This window comes from Podarcis bocagei (assembly GCF_964188305.1).
Source record: "Podarcis bocagei genome assembly, chromosome: 6".
Taxonomy (NCBI): Eukaryota; Metazoa; Chordata; class Lepidosauria; order Squamata; family Lacertidae; genus Podarcis; species Podarcis bocagei.
Genome location: NC_138130.1, coordinates 37,102,441 through 37,121,511, shown reverse-complemented (window position 1 = coordinate 37,121,511; position 19,071 = coordinate 37,102,441). Strand labels below are relative to the sequence as shown.

Genomic DNA, 19,071 nt, shown 5'->3' with positions numbered 1-19,071 from the left:
CTGTATGTTTAAGTTTGAAAAGATAATCTTTGTCGTGACTCTAAAATGGCTTTTGGCCAATATTATGATCTAGTATTCAAAGCATGAAAGGATACATATTCTCATCAAGAGGAAAAATATTTGTTCATTCATTTGATGTCAGGTGAGACTGCTTTTGCCTTGATGATTAGTTTTTAAATTAAGAAAACTTGCTCTTGCAGTTAATGATGATCAGCAGAGAACTATGGAAGATGAAAAAGAGAAACCTTAATTTCTTAAACATGAGATAGTCATTGATGGTGATCTCTGTCACCTTTCAGTGTATTTGATAGGAACTGAAAATCACAAGATTAAAAATTCAGGGATCAAAACGTGTTCCTGCTCCCAGTGCTAATTATAACACTATGCTAAAGTTATCTTGGGTCAATCTCTCCCAGTGCAGACATTGTTCCCATCTCTCACATGGTTTCTGGGTTCTCAGAATACATTGTTGTAACAGATTTGGCAGCCAGATTGTATCACCTCCTCCCTTACTTGAAATGGATTCATGTAACAAAGAGAAGCTCCTTTATACAAAGAACCTTTCATTTTTTGAATTAATAAAGGTTGGATTCATCTGATCTGTTAATGATAGGTTTGGGTTGTAAAAATAAATTTAAAAATAAAATGCAAAACTTTATCACATGAAGGTTGACTCTCATTATGTATTCACAAAACCCTGGTTTCAATATCATCCTTGCAGTTGTTTCCTGTCCATTTTCTCTGCATGCACACACCTGCAGCATGTGAAGGCTGTATGCAACAATGGGAGGGAGAAGTGCTCATATGAAATGGAACAGAGTGAATCCATTCTCTGATGAGAAAAGACTATGCATCATAGCACACATACAGTGGTACCTTGGGTTACAAACGCTTCAGGTTACAGACGCTTCAGGTTACAGATTCCGCTAACCCAGAAATAGTACCTCGGGTTAAGAACTTTGCTTCAGGATGAGAACAGAAATTGTGCTCCAGCGGCGCAGCGGCAGGAGGCCCCATTAGCTAAAGTGGTGCTTCAGGTTAAGAACAGTTTCAGGTTTAGTACGGACCTCCAGAACAAATTAAGTTCTTAACCTGAGGTACCGCTGCATTGGAAATCTCAACACCTTTGCATGTGTTTAGAGATAGAGATATATATTCCCCTAAGGAAAATATCATGGTCAAAGTCCATCAAATAAAAAAAAAATAGGCTTAAATGCATATAAGTTTGTGGCCAGTGCCAGTCTTCTCACTACCATATTTTAATTCCCAAGACAATATCTACAACTTATCGAGGTTTTGTGTTTCTGTTTATTAAAACATTTGAGTACTGAGTGCAGCCACTTAAGTTTACTACCAAGAAAGTTTGGAAAAACAGCTTTTGTTGGTACAGCTCATTTTTGACATATTTAATGTGGGGGGAGGAGAAATGGCTGCTTTTGAGGGGAAATAGTGCTCGCTTGCCTGCTTTATAACTCACCTACAAAAGTTGCAAGCTACCTGACAACCCCACTATACATGTGCAGATATTTCACACTTTCATCATTTAAATTGTGCTTCTGGATAAATCTTATTAAGTCTGTTTTAATTACCAGGACAATGTCCATAATTCACCTATTTCTTTGTGTTTCAGTATGTGAAAGTATTGCATGTGTTGCACACAGACACTTACTTAAGAAAAGCAACTGATAAAGTCTTGATACATTGTTGTTGTTGTTGTTTTAGATCTAGTTTACCTCAGTTTTAATATATTTAATGCTGAAAAAATGGAGAGAGCTCTTTTCTTTTATTATTTTCTGGTTGGGCTTGAGAAGTGGGAATGTTGGGTAAGTAGGGTGGCCTTACAGAGGACAATCTTCTGTTTGAAGCTGTCCTCTATTTGAAAGGCTGCCTGGTCCAAATCCAGTTTAAAGATAATGTGTCATAAGAAGGGAAAGCAGGGACCTTCAATTTACCCATCCACAGAAACTGCACAGACAGCACAATAAGCAGGCACACAGCTCGCCTGACCATACTCTTTGCCACTGTAGTGAGAAGCCCTCCCCTAATTTACATCTATATATGACCATTTGCATATGCATTTTTTCTTGCAAATCTGCATCCTCTTTTGTCCTCTTGTTTTGCGATGCGTTTCTCTTTTTGGGGGGCACTGTGCAATTGGCCACCCTATGGGCAAAGGACACATTGGAGGCAGTATGTAGATGGTGTGTTATAGAATAATGACAGCAGACATGGCTGGTCCAAGCCTTTCCTCAGACTGATGCATCCTGCTTCAGGTGGCTTGATTAAAGAGGAGGAAATCTTTGCAACGGACCAGCTCAAACAAAATGTCAACCAACAGTGACAGCAGGATTAGCAGGGATGACAATTGTTGCTAGGTTAATACCATATGACATTAGATTAATGGCACTACTTGTAGGAATCTGGAGAGTGGATTTCTCTGCTACATTTTATAAAATAAAATAAACTATAATAAAATAAAGCTTTGAATCTCATTACAGAGGTCTGCCTCTTTTATTCATATTGCTGTTAACGACTAGAATGAGATTACTAAGAGATAATCTTCAAAATAATTGGCATACATAGATTCTTACAAAATAAATAAATTAGGATTTTAACTAAATCCCATGGTTTTGGGGTCCTTGATCATGATTCCAAATGCAAGCAGCTTTGCTCTCCAGTATCTGAGAAACAGGAATACCTTCTCACTAGCCCCCAAAACCCTATAAGTAGCTACTGGCAGACAATGTGTTCTGCCCTTGCCTTGCTGATCATTTGCAGATGCTAATGGCAAACCCGCTTTCAATGTAGAACTATTCTGTGCTTATAAATCTTCAAGTGGGAGTTTGATATACTATGGATCTTTGTACAAGTGCAACATTCTTAAATAATTTGCTGAGATAAGGTCTGTGCAGTTAAAATCAAGCTTGAAGATGGGAGACTCAAAATGGCAAATTTGGACATTGTGAGCTGTGCAGAATTGCTCCAGTCAATGTGAACTAATGTAATGTTTCAGGTGTGCTGATTTCAGCGGAACAAAGCAAATCATACACACTCAGGTAATTGATGGCATTCTGAGTTGCAAGACCACCTGCAAACATGGCACATTTCGTTTCTAAAATCTGATAACCAGATAAAAGAGGCCATGGAGGAGAGGGGGGAAGCAGTATAACATTTTGTACTTATCTTGATGCCAACAGCAAAATAGCTAATATTCACTTTTCTCATAAAATCTGTTATACTATATTGCATTTTGTGCATTATTTCATAATTATGTATATGAATTCTTATTGCTGTCATGCATTACTGCCATTATGCTTGCTTTGTCAATTGACAATTTATTTGTCTTTCTGCACCTATGTGGCAACAAACTTGGATTTGCAGCCACATTTACTTAATATTCTACAGTGACCTGCAGCCAGTCTTGGCATATGGATTAACATATAAGTATGATACACTCGGTACGCGGGTGGTGCTGTGGGTTAAACCACAGAGCCTAGGACTTGCCAATCAGAAGGTCAGCGGTTCAAATCCCCCCAACGGGGTGAGCTCCCATTGCTCGGTCCCTGCTCCTGCCCACCTAGCAGTTCAAAAGCATGTCAAAGTGCAAGTAGATAAATAGGTACCACTCCGGCAGGAAGGTAAACGGCATTTCCGTGTGCTGCTCTGGTTCTCCAGAAGCAGCTTAGTCATGCTGGCCACATGACCCCGAAACTGTATGCTGGCCCCCTCGGCCAATAAAGCGAGATGAGCACCGAAACCCCAGAGTTGGCCACGACTGGACCTAATGGTCAGGGGTCCCTTTACCTTTACCTTATGATACACTCACTATTCACAAACATTTGCTAGCCTCACCTCCTTCACACACTACATGTTAAGTATGCACTGAAAACCATGAATACACCTAAGAAAATGTAATGGACAATGTCAGGGAACTGCCATCAGCTCACAGCCGAGAGGTGGAAGGGCAGTTGTGTTATAGGGAACCGCCCAAAATCTTGCGAAGGAGTTCCTCCTCTGGCGAGGAGGGAAGCCCCACCTCCAATGGAGAGGAAGTGGTGGGAGCAGGGGATGCTAGGGAGAGCCTCAACACCGAGCCTGAGCAAACCGGAGGGGAGGGAAATACCCGTTTGCCAGCACCCATGCTGCGCAGTAGGTTTAGGCGCAGAGAAGGGAGGAGAAGGTTGGGGGTCACGTGACTGTTATGCTGGAGGAGGTATAAGGACCACCCACCCCCAGATTCTGCTAGCGAGTGAGCCAGACATGAACTTGTGACACTCTTCACTGTAAATAGCTTGCACCAATAATAAAGCCTGGAAAATACAGGTCGGAGTCTTGCCTGTTTGCTCTCGAGCAACCACACCAGCACCTGACGCACAAACTAGCAGAAAGACATTTTTTATATTGAGAGAAAAGGAATTTGGATTACCTCATCCCCCACCCTGTACAATCCAGGGGCAGCAGGAAATCCCATTATTATCTTGACTTCCAGGCTTCTATGGGGCATTTTAAAATGTTACTGACCTTTAATCAGATTTAGCAGATTTCTAAGACTAAAAGGGGGGAAGAATCTGTATTACTTTTTATTATTACTATTGGAGGTTATGAAAAAAGAAGAGATGATAATTCCCATATCTATGCAATCCTCTGCAACTGGGAGGGGATCACTGTGTTCTCAAAGTTTGTGTTAAATATATTTAACTACATCTGTGGCCTTTCAAAAACTGGAAGAAAGAAGGAAATATGTGTTGTGAAATATGTGCATGGCCTATAGCAAATTCTGTGACTGGTGAGCTAAAATTATCCCCCTCCCCTTTCTTTTCTTTTTTTGCCTTATAGGTTTTCTAAGCACTGGAGACCAAGCTGCAAAAGGCAATTATGGATTGCTTGACCAAATCCAAGCTTTACGATGGATTGAAGAAAATATTGGATCGTTTGGAGGAGACCCAAAAAGAGTTACTATTTTTGGATCTGGGGCCGGAGCCTCCTGTGTCAGTCTGTTGACATTGTCTCACTATTCAGAAGGTAACAAATCACCTAGCTAAATACCAGAAATTTTAAAAGGGATAATTTAATGTGAGTTGCAAAGGTCATTTGGAGCCTCAGATAATATCCCAGTATTCCATTCTTCTTCTTTTTTTTGGGGGGGGGGAGAACTAGATTATTTTCATGTGGCATGCAACCCAAGCAGCCGATCAGGGAGAGCAAACATTTTGCAGAAAATACAAGCATACTTCCAGAAGCATAAATAGTATTTTGTCATGTAAAAAGTTACCCTGCTAGATCAGTTTTTATGTAAAAATATAATAGGGGTGCTTTTTAAGGGGGTGGCACTGTTAAAGCATGTATTATTTTTGTTATGTTTGGATAAAATGGGGGGTGGGCTGCTGAATGGAAAAAAATAGTGGTATAATTGACTTCCAACAAGCACACAGAGCGCGAACAAGACTGAATGTATGGGGGGGGGGCAGGGCTTATTTAATTTCGCTGCACACAGGTGGTGTAGTGACAATAAAGGTTTATTATTATTATTATTATTATTATTATTATTATTATTATTATTAATGCCAACTGTATCCACATCCCCTCACTGATAAAGATCTAGCTTGCTATGTAACTAGCTAGCTTTCCCCCTTATTTGAGAATTCAGTACATACTTTGCGGATCACAGTCAAACAGAATTTATTGCTAATTATGTTACAATTTGATGGGTAGTTGTTGTTTTAAAAAAGATTGATCACATTCTGATATTATTATTTTTTGGAGCATTCCCAAAACAAGGCGTCATGCCTGTATTATGGTTTTGTTTTTGTTTTTTTTAGAGCATATAGTTTTCTCACCTGAAATTCACCTGGGAAAGACATTTTTTTTATCCAGCTGCTAGGCTATGCTCAAGCGAAGCAGAGCAGCTTTAGGTCAGCTTCGAGTTGCTTCACATCACTGGAGCATAGCAAAAAAAGAAAAGAAAAAAAAGGCACACTGGGCCATTGAATGTGACCCCAAATTCCCAATCTTTTAGGGGTGGAGAATGCAGATACATTTTAAGTTATTGATCTGGCCAGTGTTTAAATGAAGAGATGTCCATTCAAAAAAATGAGGATTACGTTTTCAGAATTAAACTCTTGGAATTCATACCTATTACATTGATTTTAGCCTCACATTTCTTCTTCTTCAAATTACATGATGTATAGCTTCTGTGAGACAGAAGAAAACGTATGATTTTCCTCTGACCTTTCTGCTGGTGAAGCACTTATTTGTGCAAGTCATTCACAGAAAATGGAAATGATTGCTGGCGGCTGTCATTCCTGTAAAGTCCTTGGGCGCCATTCAGTTCAGGGAAGTAACTGATACATAGAGATGCCAGCAAAGCTCACATAGGCAAAGGTTCGGGCCCAGACAGATATGACCTCTCAAAGAGAGGCGGCAGCAGGACTCCTGGCTTCCTTCTATTGGCACCATGCGCCACATACAGAATGAGAGCCTCACATAGCCACTGTGCCCTCTCCAATCTACACAAACCCAACAAAATGACCTGTTCTAGTCCCAAGAAGGAGCCAACAGGACAGAGTAGGCATGAGTGATCATAGTTAACAACTGCTGGGACCAGGTTGAAATCTTGCATGCCTTGACATCCACAACCTTGCTTCCTCATTGACAAGTGGAATGCCTTAAAGGATCAGGCCTCTTGCCTGGAACCCAGCAGTCTATCATCTCTCTGGGAATTTGTAGCAAGCATGCTGCCTGTGTCAGTGCATTGCCTCTGTGGAGGCAAGTATGGTGGCACCTTACTGGAACTGTGCTCATGGGCTGCAGTCTCTAGACCTGACTCAGGGGTTTCAGCCATTTCATTCTGTCTCTGTCTCTGACACCAGAGCCTTGGGTGCCCCCAAGCTTCAGGGGTGATGCGCAGAGAGGGTCCTTCCTTTGCTGACACCAGAAGTCCCCCATTCTCTGAAATTGCTGGAATCCAGGGTCATGACACCAAGGGAGCAGGGAGACTTGATCCCACATAGAACCATTAGATGGGGAAAGTCCACCTCTTGCCAAAAGATTCTTGGGAGAAGGAAGTTGTCTGTGGGGAGGATTCAACTTCAACAGAGGTTTTCATGGATGTGGCTCCTTATCATAGCTGTCAACGTTTCCCTTTTTTAAAGGGAAATTCCCTTATTCCGAATAGGATTCCTCGCAAGAAAAAGGAAAAGTTGACAGCTATGCTCCATATGCCTCTGTTTCATCCAATGGATGTATGTGTCCCTGTTAAATTGGAATCAGGACTGCAAACAGACTGTACCTGCAATTAGGGGTGGGGTGGTGGGGTGGGGTGAAATCCTGCCCCTGCAGAAGGACACCTTGCCCTAAGGACACTCTGCAGAGGGTAGACACCCACACCCTAGCAGTTCTAGCAGGTTTTACCTCAGGTGCTTTGCAGGGCCAGAAGAGATTTTCTTAGCAGCCCCAAATAAGTCATTTGACAGCCAGAGTTGGGAGAATCTAAAATGCAAGAGTAGGACTGAAAAAGGCAAAGCCGGAACAACTGGTCTTCAAGTAGGATTGGAAAAGGAGTTCAGCATCACTGAAGATAGCCGAGCTGAGCATGGCCAGTGGATTTGTTGCCCCTTCCCCCAAAGGCCTGGGCTTTTGCTGGAAAATATGCAACAGATGGAGGCTATGACCAAGTCACTTAGGAACAAGTTGAAATTGTCAATGGCTAGGAATCATCTTAATGACAACTCTGATGTTATATCTATTGATATAATTTTAGACAATACACAGAAGAAATGGTATTCATTACCCACTATTTTAAATTATTAATTTAGGCTTTCTACATTTGATATTATAGTAGCAAGTCACTATATTAGAAATACCCCCAGCTGATGCTGTTCTCCTCCTCCTCCTCCTAATCACAGAACTATTTTTTGACATTCCTGTAAGAGAGACGGTTTTTTGAAATAAAAAAACAAAACAATAATCACACACAGCCACCAAACTAGCTTAAATTTTAATTTGCATTTTGGTATGTTCTTTTTGCTTCGGTATGCATTGAGAGACGTGTACAGTGAAAGGGGCAAACTGTAAGGACGCAATGTTTGGTTACATAGATATGATGCAGGCTATTCTCCAGATTGTGGCTCTCATCCATATGAAAATATGTGTATGTTTACTACAATGTATTGAATATTTATGGATATTTGTGAAGCATTTGTGAAGCACTCCCTGAGTGAGTGCTTGTGGGCCCTGCTTTGGCCACTTACCATCTGGCTTGGGGCGGGGCCTGGGGCCTCACAAGGACTGCGTGCTGCTTGCGGCCTGCTGCCCAGGAAGACTCCCTGAGTGAGTGCTTGTGGGCCCTGCTTTTGCCACTTACCATCTGGCTTGGGGCGGGGCCTGGGGCCTCACAAGGACTGTGTGCTGCTTGCTGCCTGCTGCCCAGGAAGACTCCCTGAGTGAGTGCTTGTGGGCCCTGCTTTTGCCACTTACCATCTGGCTTGGGGCGGGGCCTGGGGCCTCACAAGGACTGCGTGCTGCTTGCGGCCTGCTGCCCAGGAAGACTCCCTGAGTGAGTGCTTGTGGGCCCTGCTTTTGCCACTTACCATCTGGCTTGGGGCGGGGCCTGGGGCCTCACAAGGACTGTGTGCTGCTTGCTGCCTGCTGCCCAGGAAGACTCCCCTGAGTGAGTGCTTGTGGGCCCTGCTCTTGCCACTTACCATCTGGCTTGGGGCGGGGCCTGGGGCCTCACAAGGACTGCGTGCTGCTTGCGGCCTGCTGCCCAGGAAGACTCCCCTGAGTGAGTGCTTGTGGGCCCTGCTTTTGCCACTTACCATCTGGCTTGGGGCGGGGCCTGAAGCCTCATAAGGACTGCGTGCTGCTTGCGGCCTGCTGCCCAGGAAGACTCCCTGAGTGAGTGCTTGTGGGCCCTGCTTTTGCCACCTACCATCTGGCTTGGGGCGGGGCCTGGGGCCTCACAAGGACTGCGTGCTGCTTGCTGCCTGCTGCCCAGGAGGACTCCCCTGAGTGAGTGCCTGAGGGCCCTGCTCCTCCCTGCCACTTACCATCTGGCTTGGGGCGGGGCCTGAAGCCTCACAAGGACTGCATGCTGCTTGCTGCCTGCTGCCCAGGAAGACTCCCCTGAGTGAGTGCTTGTGGGCCCTGCTTTTGCCACTTACCATCTGGCCTGGGGCGGGGCCTGAAGCCTCACAAGGACTGTGTGCTGCTTGCTGCCTGCTGCCCAGGAGGAGTCCCCTGAGTGAGTGCCTGAGGGCCCTGCTCCTCCCTGCCACTTACCACCTGGCCCGGGGCGGGGCCTGACAGGCCTCACTAGGACAGTTGTTACTGCCGGAGAGGCACAGAGTGTTTTTAAAATGTTTTTTAAAAATTTTCTTTGGATTTCTTGTATGTGGGGGGTGGGGGTGGGATGGATGTTTGGTTGGGCTTGGGGAATTATTATTTTTTTTATTTTGATGTTTTTGTAATTTTTACATTTTTTTGTTTGTATTGTTTTATTGGTTTTGTTTGTTTGTTTAAGTTGTTATTTTGTTTTTAGGGGGAGGGTTCAGGGCTGCCGGGGAGTGGGCCCCAGCCCACAAAATGGCTGGGGCATGTTCCACAGGGGGGGATGCACTGGGACAACCGATCTCAGTGATCACGGGTAGGAGGAGGAGTTACGCTAAGACCAGACCATGTCATTACAGAGGAGGCAGGTTTAGTCGTTGTCTGAGGACTATCCCTGCCTCCGGGTCTGGTCCTGTCCGGATGGATACTAGAATCAGCAAGGGATACCCACGTGACCTGAAGGTGCTGCTGTGCAATGCCAGGTCAATGATTCGTAAGACCACTGCCATCCATGACTTGATCATGGATGGAGGATTTGACCTGGCATGTGTAACAGAGACTTGGTTGGATGAAGCAGATGGGCCTGTCCTTGCCGCTGCTTGTCCACCAGGTTTCTCTTACGCACAGCAACCCAGGTCACGTGGGCGGGGAGGGGGGGTTGCAGTGATTTTTAGGAAGTCATTAGTTTGCACCAGGCGTCCTATTGGGAAGACCCAGTTTTCTGAGTGCATGTTCTGGAAGTTGGGCAATAGGGGCAGTACAGGATTCCTTTTGGTGTACCGACCTCCCCGCTGCACCAAGGATTCCCTGCCCGAGCTGCTCCAGGTCGTGGCGGATGTTCTCCTGGAGACACCTAGCCTGGTCGTCCTAGGGGATTTTAACATCCATGCCGACACGACCTTACAAGGGGCCGCTCGGGACTTCGTGGAAAGCATGGCCTCCATGGGGCTGTCCCTGAATAAGTCTGGCCCAACCCATAGCCGTGGACATGCCTTGGACCTGGTGTTTACCTCTATGGATGTTGGTGATCTGACACTAAGTAAAAGCGAAATGAAAGAAGTGCCATGGTCAGATCACTTCCTGGTGCAACTGGACTTCTCTGCGACCCATCCCCTCTGCAGGGAGGTGGGACCAATTCGGATGGTCCGCCCCCGCCACTTAATGGATCCAAATGGTTTCCAGAGAGTGGTAGGGGATGCTTTATCCCATGTTGATGGCCTTTCAGCCGATTCCCTGGTGGCCCGCTGGAATGTGGAGTTAACCAGGGCTATTGACTGTTTGGCTCCGAAGCGCCCTCTCCGATTGCATGGAGCCCGGACAGCCCCGTGGTTTTCCACGGATCTGAGGGCAATGAAACAATCGTTGAGACGGCTAGAGCGCCGGTGGCGGATAACTCATTCCGAATCTGACCGGACACAGGTTAGAGCTCAACGTCGAGCCTACCAAGTGGCGATAGCGACGGCGAAGAAGAATTTCTTCACCGCCTCTATTGCATCTGCAGAAAACAGCAGCAGGAGACTTTTTCAGGTGGTTCACAATTTAGCGGAACCACCTGCAACATCGGGGCCCAGTACGGGCCACATGTTCTCCTGCAATGATTTTGCAAAGTTTTTTGCAGATAAAATCGCCCAGATTCGGGAAGAAGTAGACTCCACCGTGGGAGCAGGGCCGGGGCGGGAGAGTGCTAGAGTTCTGTCTAGTCAAGTTGAGTGGGATCAATTTCAATCTGTTACCTCCGAGGATGTGGACAGGCTGCTTGGACGAGTGAAACCAACCACCTGTCTCCTGGATCCTTGCCCATCCTGGCTTATAAAAGCTAGCCGGGAAGGACTGGGCGATGGGCTTCGTGGGGTGGTGAATGCTTCCCTCCGTGAGGGAGCCTTCCCAGACCCGCTGAAAGAGGCGGTTATTAAACCGCTTCTTAAAAAACCATCTTTAGATGCGGCCACGATGGCCAACTATCGCCCAGTCTCAAATCTTCCATTCCTGGGCAAGGTGATTGAGCGAGTGGTTGCTGAACAACTCCAGGCACGCCTGGAAGAAGCGGACCATTTGGATCCCTTCCAGTCGGGATTCAGGCCTCATCATGGGACTGAAACTGCCTTGGTCGCACTGGTTGATGATCTCCGGCGGGCTAGGGACAAAGGTGAGAGCTGTTTCCTAGTTCTGCTGGATCTCTCAGCGGCGTTTGATACCATCGACCATAGCATCCTTCTGGACCGTCTTGAGGGGCTGGGAGCTGGGGGCACTGTTATACAGTGGTTCCGCTCCTTCCTCCTGGGCCGTGTTCAGAAAGTGGTGGTGGGGGATGAGTGTTCAGACCCTTGGGCCCTCACTTGTGGGGTGCCTCAGGGTTCTGTCCTCTCCCCCATGCTTTTTAACATCTATATGAAGCCGCTGGGAGAGATCATCAGGAGGTTTGGGCTGGGTGTTCATCAGTATGCGGATGACACCCAGCTCTACCTCTCTTTTAAATCAGAACCAGTGAAGGCGGTGAAGGTCCTGTGGGAGTGTCTGGAGGCGGTTGGAGGATGGATGGCGGCTAACAGATTGAGGTTGAATCCTGACAAGACAGAAGTACTGTTTTTGGGGGACAGGAGGCGGGCAGGTGTGGAGGATTCCCTGGTCCTGAATGGGGTAACTGTGCCCCTGAAGGACCAGGTGCGCAGCCTGGGAGTCATTTTGGACTCACGGCTGTCCATGGAGGCACAGGTCAAATCTGTGTCCAGGGCAGCTGTTTACCAGCTCCATCTGGTACGTAGGCTGAGACCCTATCTGCCTGCGGACTGTCTCGCCAGAGTGGTGCATGCTCTGGTTATCTCCCGCTTGGACTACTGCAATGCGCTCTACGTGGGGCTACCTTTGAAGGTGACGCGGAAACTACAACTAATCCAGAATGCGGCAGCTAGACTGGTGACTGGGAGCGGCCGCCGAGACCATATAACACCGGTCTTGAAAGACCTGCATTGGCTCCCAGTACGTTTCCGAGCACAATTCAAAGTGTTGGTGCTGACCTTTAAAGCCCTAAACGGCCTCGGTCCAGTATACCTGAAGGAGCGTCTCCACCCCCATCAGTCTGCCCGGACGCTGAGGTCCAGCGCCGAGGGCCTTCTGGCGGTTCCCTCATTGCGAGAAGTGAGGCTACAGGGAACCAGACAGAGGGCCTTCTCGGTAGTGGCGCCCGCCCTGTGGAACACCCTTCCAGCAGATGTCAAAGCGATAAACAACTATCTGACATTCAGGAGACATCTTAAGGCAGCCCTGTTCAGGGAAGTTTTTAACGTGTGACATTTTACTGTATTTTTGGTTTTTATGGAAGCCGCCCAGAGTGGCTGGGGAGGCCCAGCCAGATGGGCGGGGTATAAATAATAAATTATTATTATTATTATTATTATTATTATTCATCCCTAGACATTTGCACTGGATTCATTGTATGAATATGTATGAATATTAAGTACTAGGAATAATTTAGCTAGCCATAGATTGGTGACAGAGGGGGAAGAGCTAAATTAAGAGCAATAATTTCTTGTGGTTTTTTTCTTCTTCATGGAATGGAAATGGAATGAAACTTGCTCTTCACTAGAATGTACTTCCTGTAAGTGATGCACAAAAGGTTCTTTTGCTTGGTGGTCAATGCTGCTTGTTCATGTATTTTAATTTTTAACTTCTGCACCTGCAGGTCTGTTCCAAAAGGCAATCATACAAAGTGGAACAGCCCTGTCCAGCTGGGCAGTGAACTACCAGCCTGCCAAGTACACTGCAATTTTGGCAGAAAAAGTAGGCTGCAACACGCTGGACACTACAGACTTAGTTGAATGCTTTCGGAATAAGAACTACAAAGAACTCATTCAGCAAACTATCACACCAGCTACATACCACATTGCCTTTGGGCCTGTGATTGATGGGGATGTAATTCCAGATGATCCTCAGATCCTGATGGAGCAGGGAGAATTTCTCAACTATGACATAATGCTAGGCGTAAACCAAGGGGAAGGCTTGAAATTTGTAGATGGAATTGTAGATAATGAAGAGGGCGTTTCTCCAAATGATTTTGATTTCTCCGTATCCAATTTTGTGGACAATCTGTATGGCTATCCAGAAGGGAAAGACACGCTACGAGAGACCATTAAGTTCATGTACACAGACTGGGCAGATAAGGAGAATCCCGAAACGCGAAGAAAGACCCTGGTGGCTTTGTTTACTGACCACCAGTGGGTTGCTCCAGCTGTCGCCACAGCTGACCTGCATGCCCAATATGGCTCCCCAACGTACTTCTATGCATTTTATCACCACTGCCAGAGCGAAATGAAACCCAGCTGGGCTGACTCAGCACACGGCGATGAAGTCCCTTATGTCTTTGGTATTCCTATGATTGGCCCTACGGAACTGTTCAACTGCAACTTTTCAAAGAACGATGTCATGCTCAGTGCGGTAGTTATGACGTACTGGACAAACTTCGCCAAAACCGGGTAGGTTTTGACACTTCCTGGCTTTTCCCCTGTGCTGTCTTTCCCAAATTCTAGCCATGAGTATTGGGTCCAATTAAGTGCTGCAGCTTTTGGCAGCCACTGTTTCACAGAGTGCTTCTTTGCAAGAGAATTAAAGCAATATTTTCAGAATGCTGGCAGGCAAGGCTAAATTAAAGGGCTTTGGAGGTGTTGCCTGTACAATCACAAAAGCACAGGGAGACAGTGGGATGGTCTTTTAGGCAGTGCAAAAAAGAAGAGTCCAAAAAACAAACATTTGCGTATACACTAATTAGGGTATTCTGATTTTATATGGGAAAGTGCAAATTTACAACTATTATACTGTAAAATGTCCTGTGATCTTCAAATGATGGTGTTATATAAATTTAATAAATAATAATAACTAATTCCTATAATTTAAATAGAAATATAGTACATCTCACCAAAGTGTGGCTGACCTGTGTGTTTGTTCAGTCTGTACTGTCTGGGTGCTATCTGTTGATATGCAACTTCAAGGCCCCTACATTATAATCAAAGCGGATTTGGATTTGGACAGCCCCTCACATAGAGGACACCTGCAAATAGAGGACAGCCCTCTGCAAAGTAGGACACACAGCCACCCTAGCCATACAGACATCCTTCTCTGATCCTGAAAACTCTCTCTGGTATAGCATTCTTGTACATTTTTATTGTGCTGTGCAGATGGTTTTTGCCAGTAGTGAGAACATGCCCAGTGCCAGGTTTGAAGGGACCCTGAGCAAGCTATGCACTCCATGTTCACTCCCAAAGCCACCTTACCAGGGATCAGCTGCAGCGTGGAAAGGATCAGTAGCCCACCTCTGGTAGCCTGGTAGTCCTTCTGTCAAGTACTGAGAGAGAAGGACCAGACCAGGCAAGTGCAGCCACCACAATCAATTCCCCCCAAATGACTCTGTGACCCAGTGTAGTACACTCTGTAAACTAGTCCCAAGGGCACTTAGGTAATGAGAATGACAGCGTTTTTAGTCACTTGACTCAGCACTTTTCTTCTTAGTGTCAGCTTCTAGTTTTTTAAAAAATAAAGGAATGCCATGGCTGGCCTTTCAGTGCCCTGGCAAATTCCTAGCCATGACATGTTTCAACTCCAGACCTGCCACTGTCTCCCTGTCTTGTGAGGGGGGAAAAGTCTTCTTTATTTACTGTGCAGAATTATAAATGAGATTCAGAAAGACAGAGTCACTCACCATACAGAGGCACTTGCTGATATAAAGGACTCTAAAATAGCTTTAATCATCATTCCTTTTAAGGAAGCTATAGGTAAACCATAGCTCTTTGGCAGGGAAATGGTAAAGTTTTAAAGTGGATTCTCAGTAATTCTGTTGTGAGTAAACAAAGCACAAGTGTGTGTGTGTGTGTAGTGTAGATATGCCCTTCTCTTTTGAGCCAATGGGCATATTTGGAATTTTCAGAAAGCGTTGTGGGGATGTGGCATAACACAAAATATCTGCTGTGGAGCACGGCATAGCACAAAACAGCTTTTTGTGGGGATGTGTGTCATAGCACAAAGTAGCACAAAGTAGCTGTTACATCTAACAGAACAGAAAAAGACAGAAAACCAAAATGGTGTGGGAATGCCTCTCCCCTCAACCAAGAGAGAAAAGTCACCCACATTAGCCAACACCACATCACTCATGAAGAAAACCTCTTTGCACCTCTTCTCTATTCAGAAAGGAGGGTAGGTGTCCAGTCCTGGCATGCAATGAAATGTGGGCATGTTTAAGAGGGTGTGTTCAGTGTAATAATAATAATAATAATAATAATAATAATAATAATAATAATAATAATAATTTATTTATATCCCTCCCTTCCCAGCCGAAGCCGGGTTCAGAGTGGCTAACAACAGTAAAAGTAATGCAATTTGCATAAAATCACAATTAATTAATAGAAATACATTCTAAAATCAATTCATTCTAAAACCAATTCAGAATCAAATTAATGGCAACCATTGGGCTAGAGTTCTATGAGGATTACGATAGGAGGGGGTCAGCCTGTGCCTCTGCCAAAGGCCTGGTGGAACAGCTCTGTCTTGCAGGCCCTGCGGAAAGATGTCAAGTCCCACAGGGCCCTAGTCTCTTGTGACAGAGGAGAGGCCAAGCCATGAACAGAGCAGAAGGGGCAAACAAGCTCTCATACATTGTGACTTTTTGCAGGATATTTGCTGAGACATTTCACAGGCACCATAGGAATGCTGGACACATTGCTTCCCTCAGGCACTGCACTAGTGCCCCCAGTACAAACTCTGTACTGTGCAAAGCCTCCTAGATAATCCACCTTTGCTTCATAAGTAATGATTGTTTAGTTTCCTTTTAAAAAACAACCTTTTTTTTTGTCTGTTGGAAACAGTTCTTTCTCTCCATTGCATTCTCTCACTACCTGGTGTGAAAAATGATGCATTGCAGTTTCACATAAAAACAATGCAGTTATTAAGGCATGAATGTTTTTGAAAGCCATAGTCCTCAGGTTAAGGTTATAAAATACACTGAAGGAAAAGGAAAGTATGGTATAGATCAAACAAGCCCATTGTGCCTCCTCCACAGAATTACCTAGCTGACTTTCAAAAGATATCAAGGGAACACGGGGAAAAGAGAGATCTCGAAAGAACAGTGTTTCCTTTCCTCATCCAATGAATTATATTAATGTGTAGCCCCTTAAGACAAAGAAGAAACTTCTTGTATATGTTTTGCAAAGGCAAATAAGGAAACATAACAGTGAAGGTGGACGTAAGATGCTCATTAATAAAGCTGAGGAAGTACCATTTCTTAAGGAATGTTGCAACGTTTTCCCCTCCAAAAAGCAAGCAGAGTTTGTGGTTCTGATTTTTGCTTTTGAAATTTGCTTTTTTTCCCCTCCTCTTTTTTCTTGCCTCAGTATTGAATTAAAATAAATGTCCTTGTGGCACACTAAAGGCCCATAAATCTTTCCAATGAACATTTAATGGCAGAACTGGGCTTTTAGAACTGCAGCTCGACTGCAGTGCAGAGAACAGTATGCAGCAATATCGGAGAATTCAAAGAAATGTGTAGCATCCTCCCGACACATTTCAGGAGTAAGCAGATCTTTTAGTACTTAAGAAAGCCAGGATTGCATTGTGTGATGTATTTTCCGCAGTCACTCCCCCCCCCCCACCCCAAGCAATTAATTGTATAAATCAAAGAAACTGGGAGCAAATACATCCTGCTCTGAATTGTGAGTGGACTGCCACTGCTTTCTCTGGAATTGCATAAAAAGGTAAAGGGGACCCCTGACCATTAGGTCCAGTCGTGACCGACTCTGGGGTTGCACGCTCATCTCGCTCTATAGGCCGAGGCACCGCCCATGTGGCCAGCATGACTAAGCCGCTTCTGGCCAACCAGAGCAGCGCATGGAAACACTGTTTACCTTCCCGCCGGAGCAGTACCTATTTATCTACTTGCACTTTGACGTGCTTTTGAACTGCTAGGTTGGCAGGAGCAGGGACTGAGCAACGGGAGCTCACCCCATCACGGGGATTTGAACCACCAACATTCTGATCGGCAAGCCCTAGGCTCTGTGGCTTAACCCACAGCGCCACCCACGTCCCTTCTGGAATTGCATAGGGTAGCCCCAAATCCTAAACTAAATTGTCACCTCTTTAAAGCCATGATAAGAACACCCCTCTGTAGGCCACACAGGGAGAGACCAAAACTGTCCAACCCAGAAGAGGTCTTCTCAATCAAGGCTTTTGAATGGAATTTGCATCATGATAGAGCCCCGCATAAAGGGAGTGTGGTTTCAGATTTCCTTTCCAATTGATATTTGCCATGGTCGATGCTTGGTGCGATGACATTATCCTATTTGAAGATTAGAGTGTAATTAAATCGCTACTCATAACTTTGACTGCAGATAAGCATTGCTGTATGTCATCCGTGTACACTATGGCGGTGAGATCAAGTAGGGAATGAGTGAACTGTTCAACCAATGATGAACATTTGTGCATCTGGACTTCCGGTTTCACTTCTTCTCCTTCCAGCCACACACACACACACACACACACACACACCTGCTTCAGAGGGGAGGGGGGAGCCTTGTTATGTGAGCCAATGCCTGTTCATGCTACAATTGGATCTCACCCAATTTTTACCCATATCTGTTCAGTCCAATGGGGCCATTCCCACGGAATTGCATGGAGGAATTAAATTTAAAGGTTTCTTTGAAAGTGGGAAATGTCTCTGAGCCAGAAAGGCTAAACAGGTCAGGAGACAAGAGACAAGAGACTTGAGTGTTCTGGGTTGTTGTCTTTTTTCAAAAAAATTAAATTAATTTTAAATAGAGATTGTACACAACAAACATAACAATTTACCAGTATTTATTTTTATATAAAAAAAGGTTCTCTCAAACCTTCAGACCTCCCTCCTTCCTTCCATGGGTTCCGTTTCTAAATTTTATTCATGCATCTTTTGCTGTAATCTATCTATTATATATTCACAGTATCCATTTATGGATAAAAATAACATTTATGTTATTTACAAGTGTCATTGTATTCCTGTCAATGATTTCAACGGTTGACAGTGGTCTCTCAGATATTCCTGTCTTTCGCAAATATTTGGTCTTCCTGCTTTCTGATCTTTCCCATCAGTCTTGCCATTTTGGCATATTCCATCAGATTGGTCTGCCACTCTTCTCTGGTCAGTACTTTTTCTTCTTTCCATCTCTGGGCTAAGAGCATCTTTGCTGCTGCCGTTGCATACATAAACAGTCTTTTATTTTCCACACAGTCTTTTATAGTTCCACACCTATAATTCCTAACATAAAAGCCTCTGTTTTCTTAACAAAGGTTATCTTAAACATTTTTTTCAATTCATTATATATCATTTCCCAGAATGTTGTTAAAACCCCACATAGCCACCACATATGATAAAAGGTACCTTCTTTCCTTTTACATTTCCAGCACACATTTTCACTATTTTACTAGGTGTCAAATACCAACGGTACATCATTTTCATATAATTTTCTTTCAGCGAACAGCAAGCTGTAAATTTCAAATCCTCTTTCCATAGCTTTTCCCATGATGAAATCTGTGTATTATAACCAAAATCTCTTGCCCAGTGTATCATTACAGATTTAACTTCTCCATCTTTAGTAAACCATTCTAAAACTAATTGATACATTTTCAAAAGTAATTTCACATTATTTTACAACAGATCTTTTTCAACCTTAATATCTCTTTACCAAAACCCTTCTATTTATCCAATTTGAAGACATCATTTAATTGATTATACTG

At 44.6% G+C, this 19,071-nt stretch overlaps 1 protein-coding gene across 6 annotated transcripts in view; it reads left to right on the top strand.

Moving 5' to 3' along the window:
• NLGN4X (neuroligin 4 X-linked) overlaps positions 1-19,071 on the top strand; it is a 165,292-nt gene that overhangs the window by 134,516 nt on the left and 11,705 nt on the right. For all 6 annotated transcript variants that reach the window (XM_081197013.1, XM_081197015.1, XM_081197010.1 and 3 more), the window contains 2 exons: positions 4,837-5,022; positions 13,007-13,796. In XM_081197013.1, coding sequence (XP_081053139.1) covers positions 4,837-5,022; positions 13,007-13,796 — 976 coding nt within the window. The remainder of the gene's footprint in view (positions 1-4,836; positions 5,023-13,006; positions 13,797-19,071) is intronic.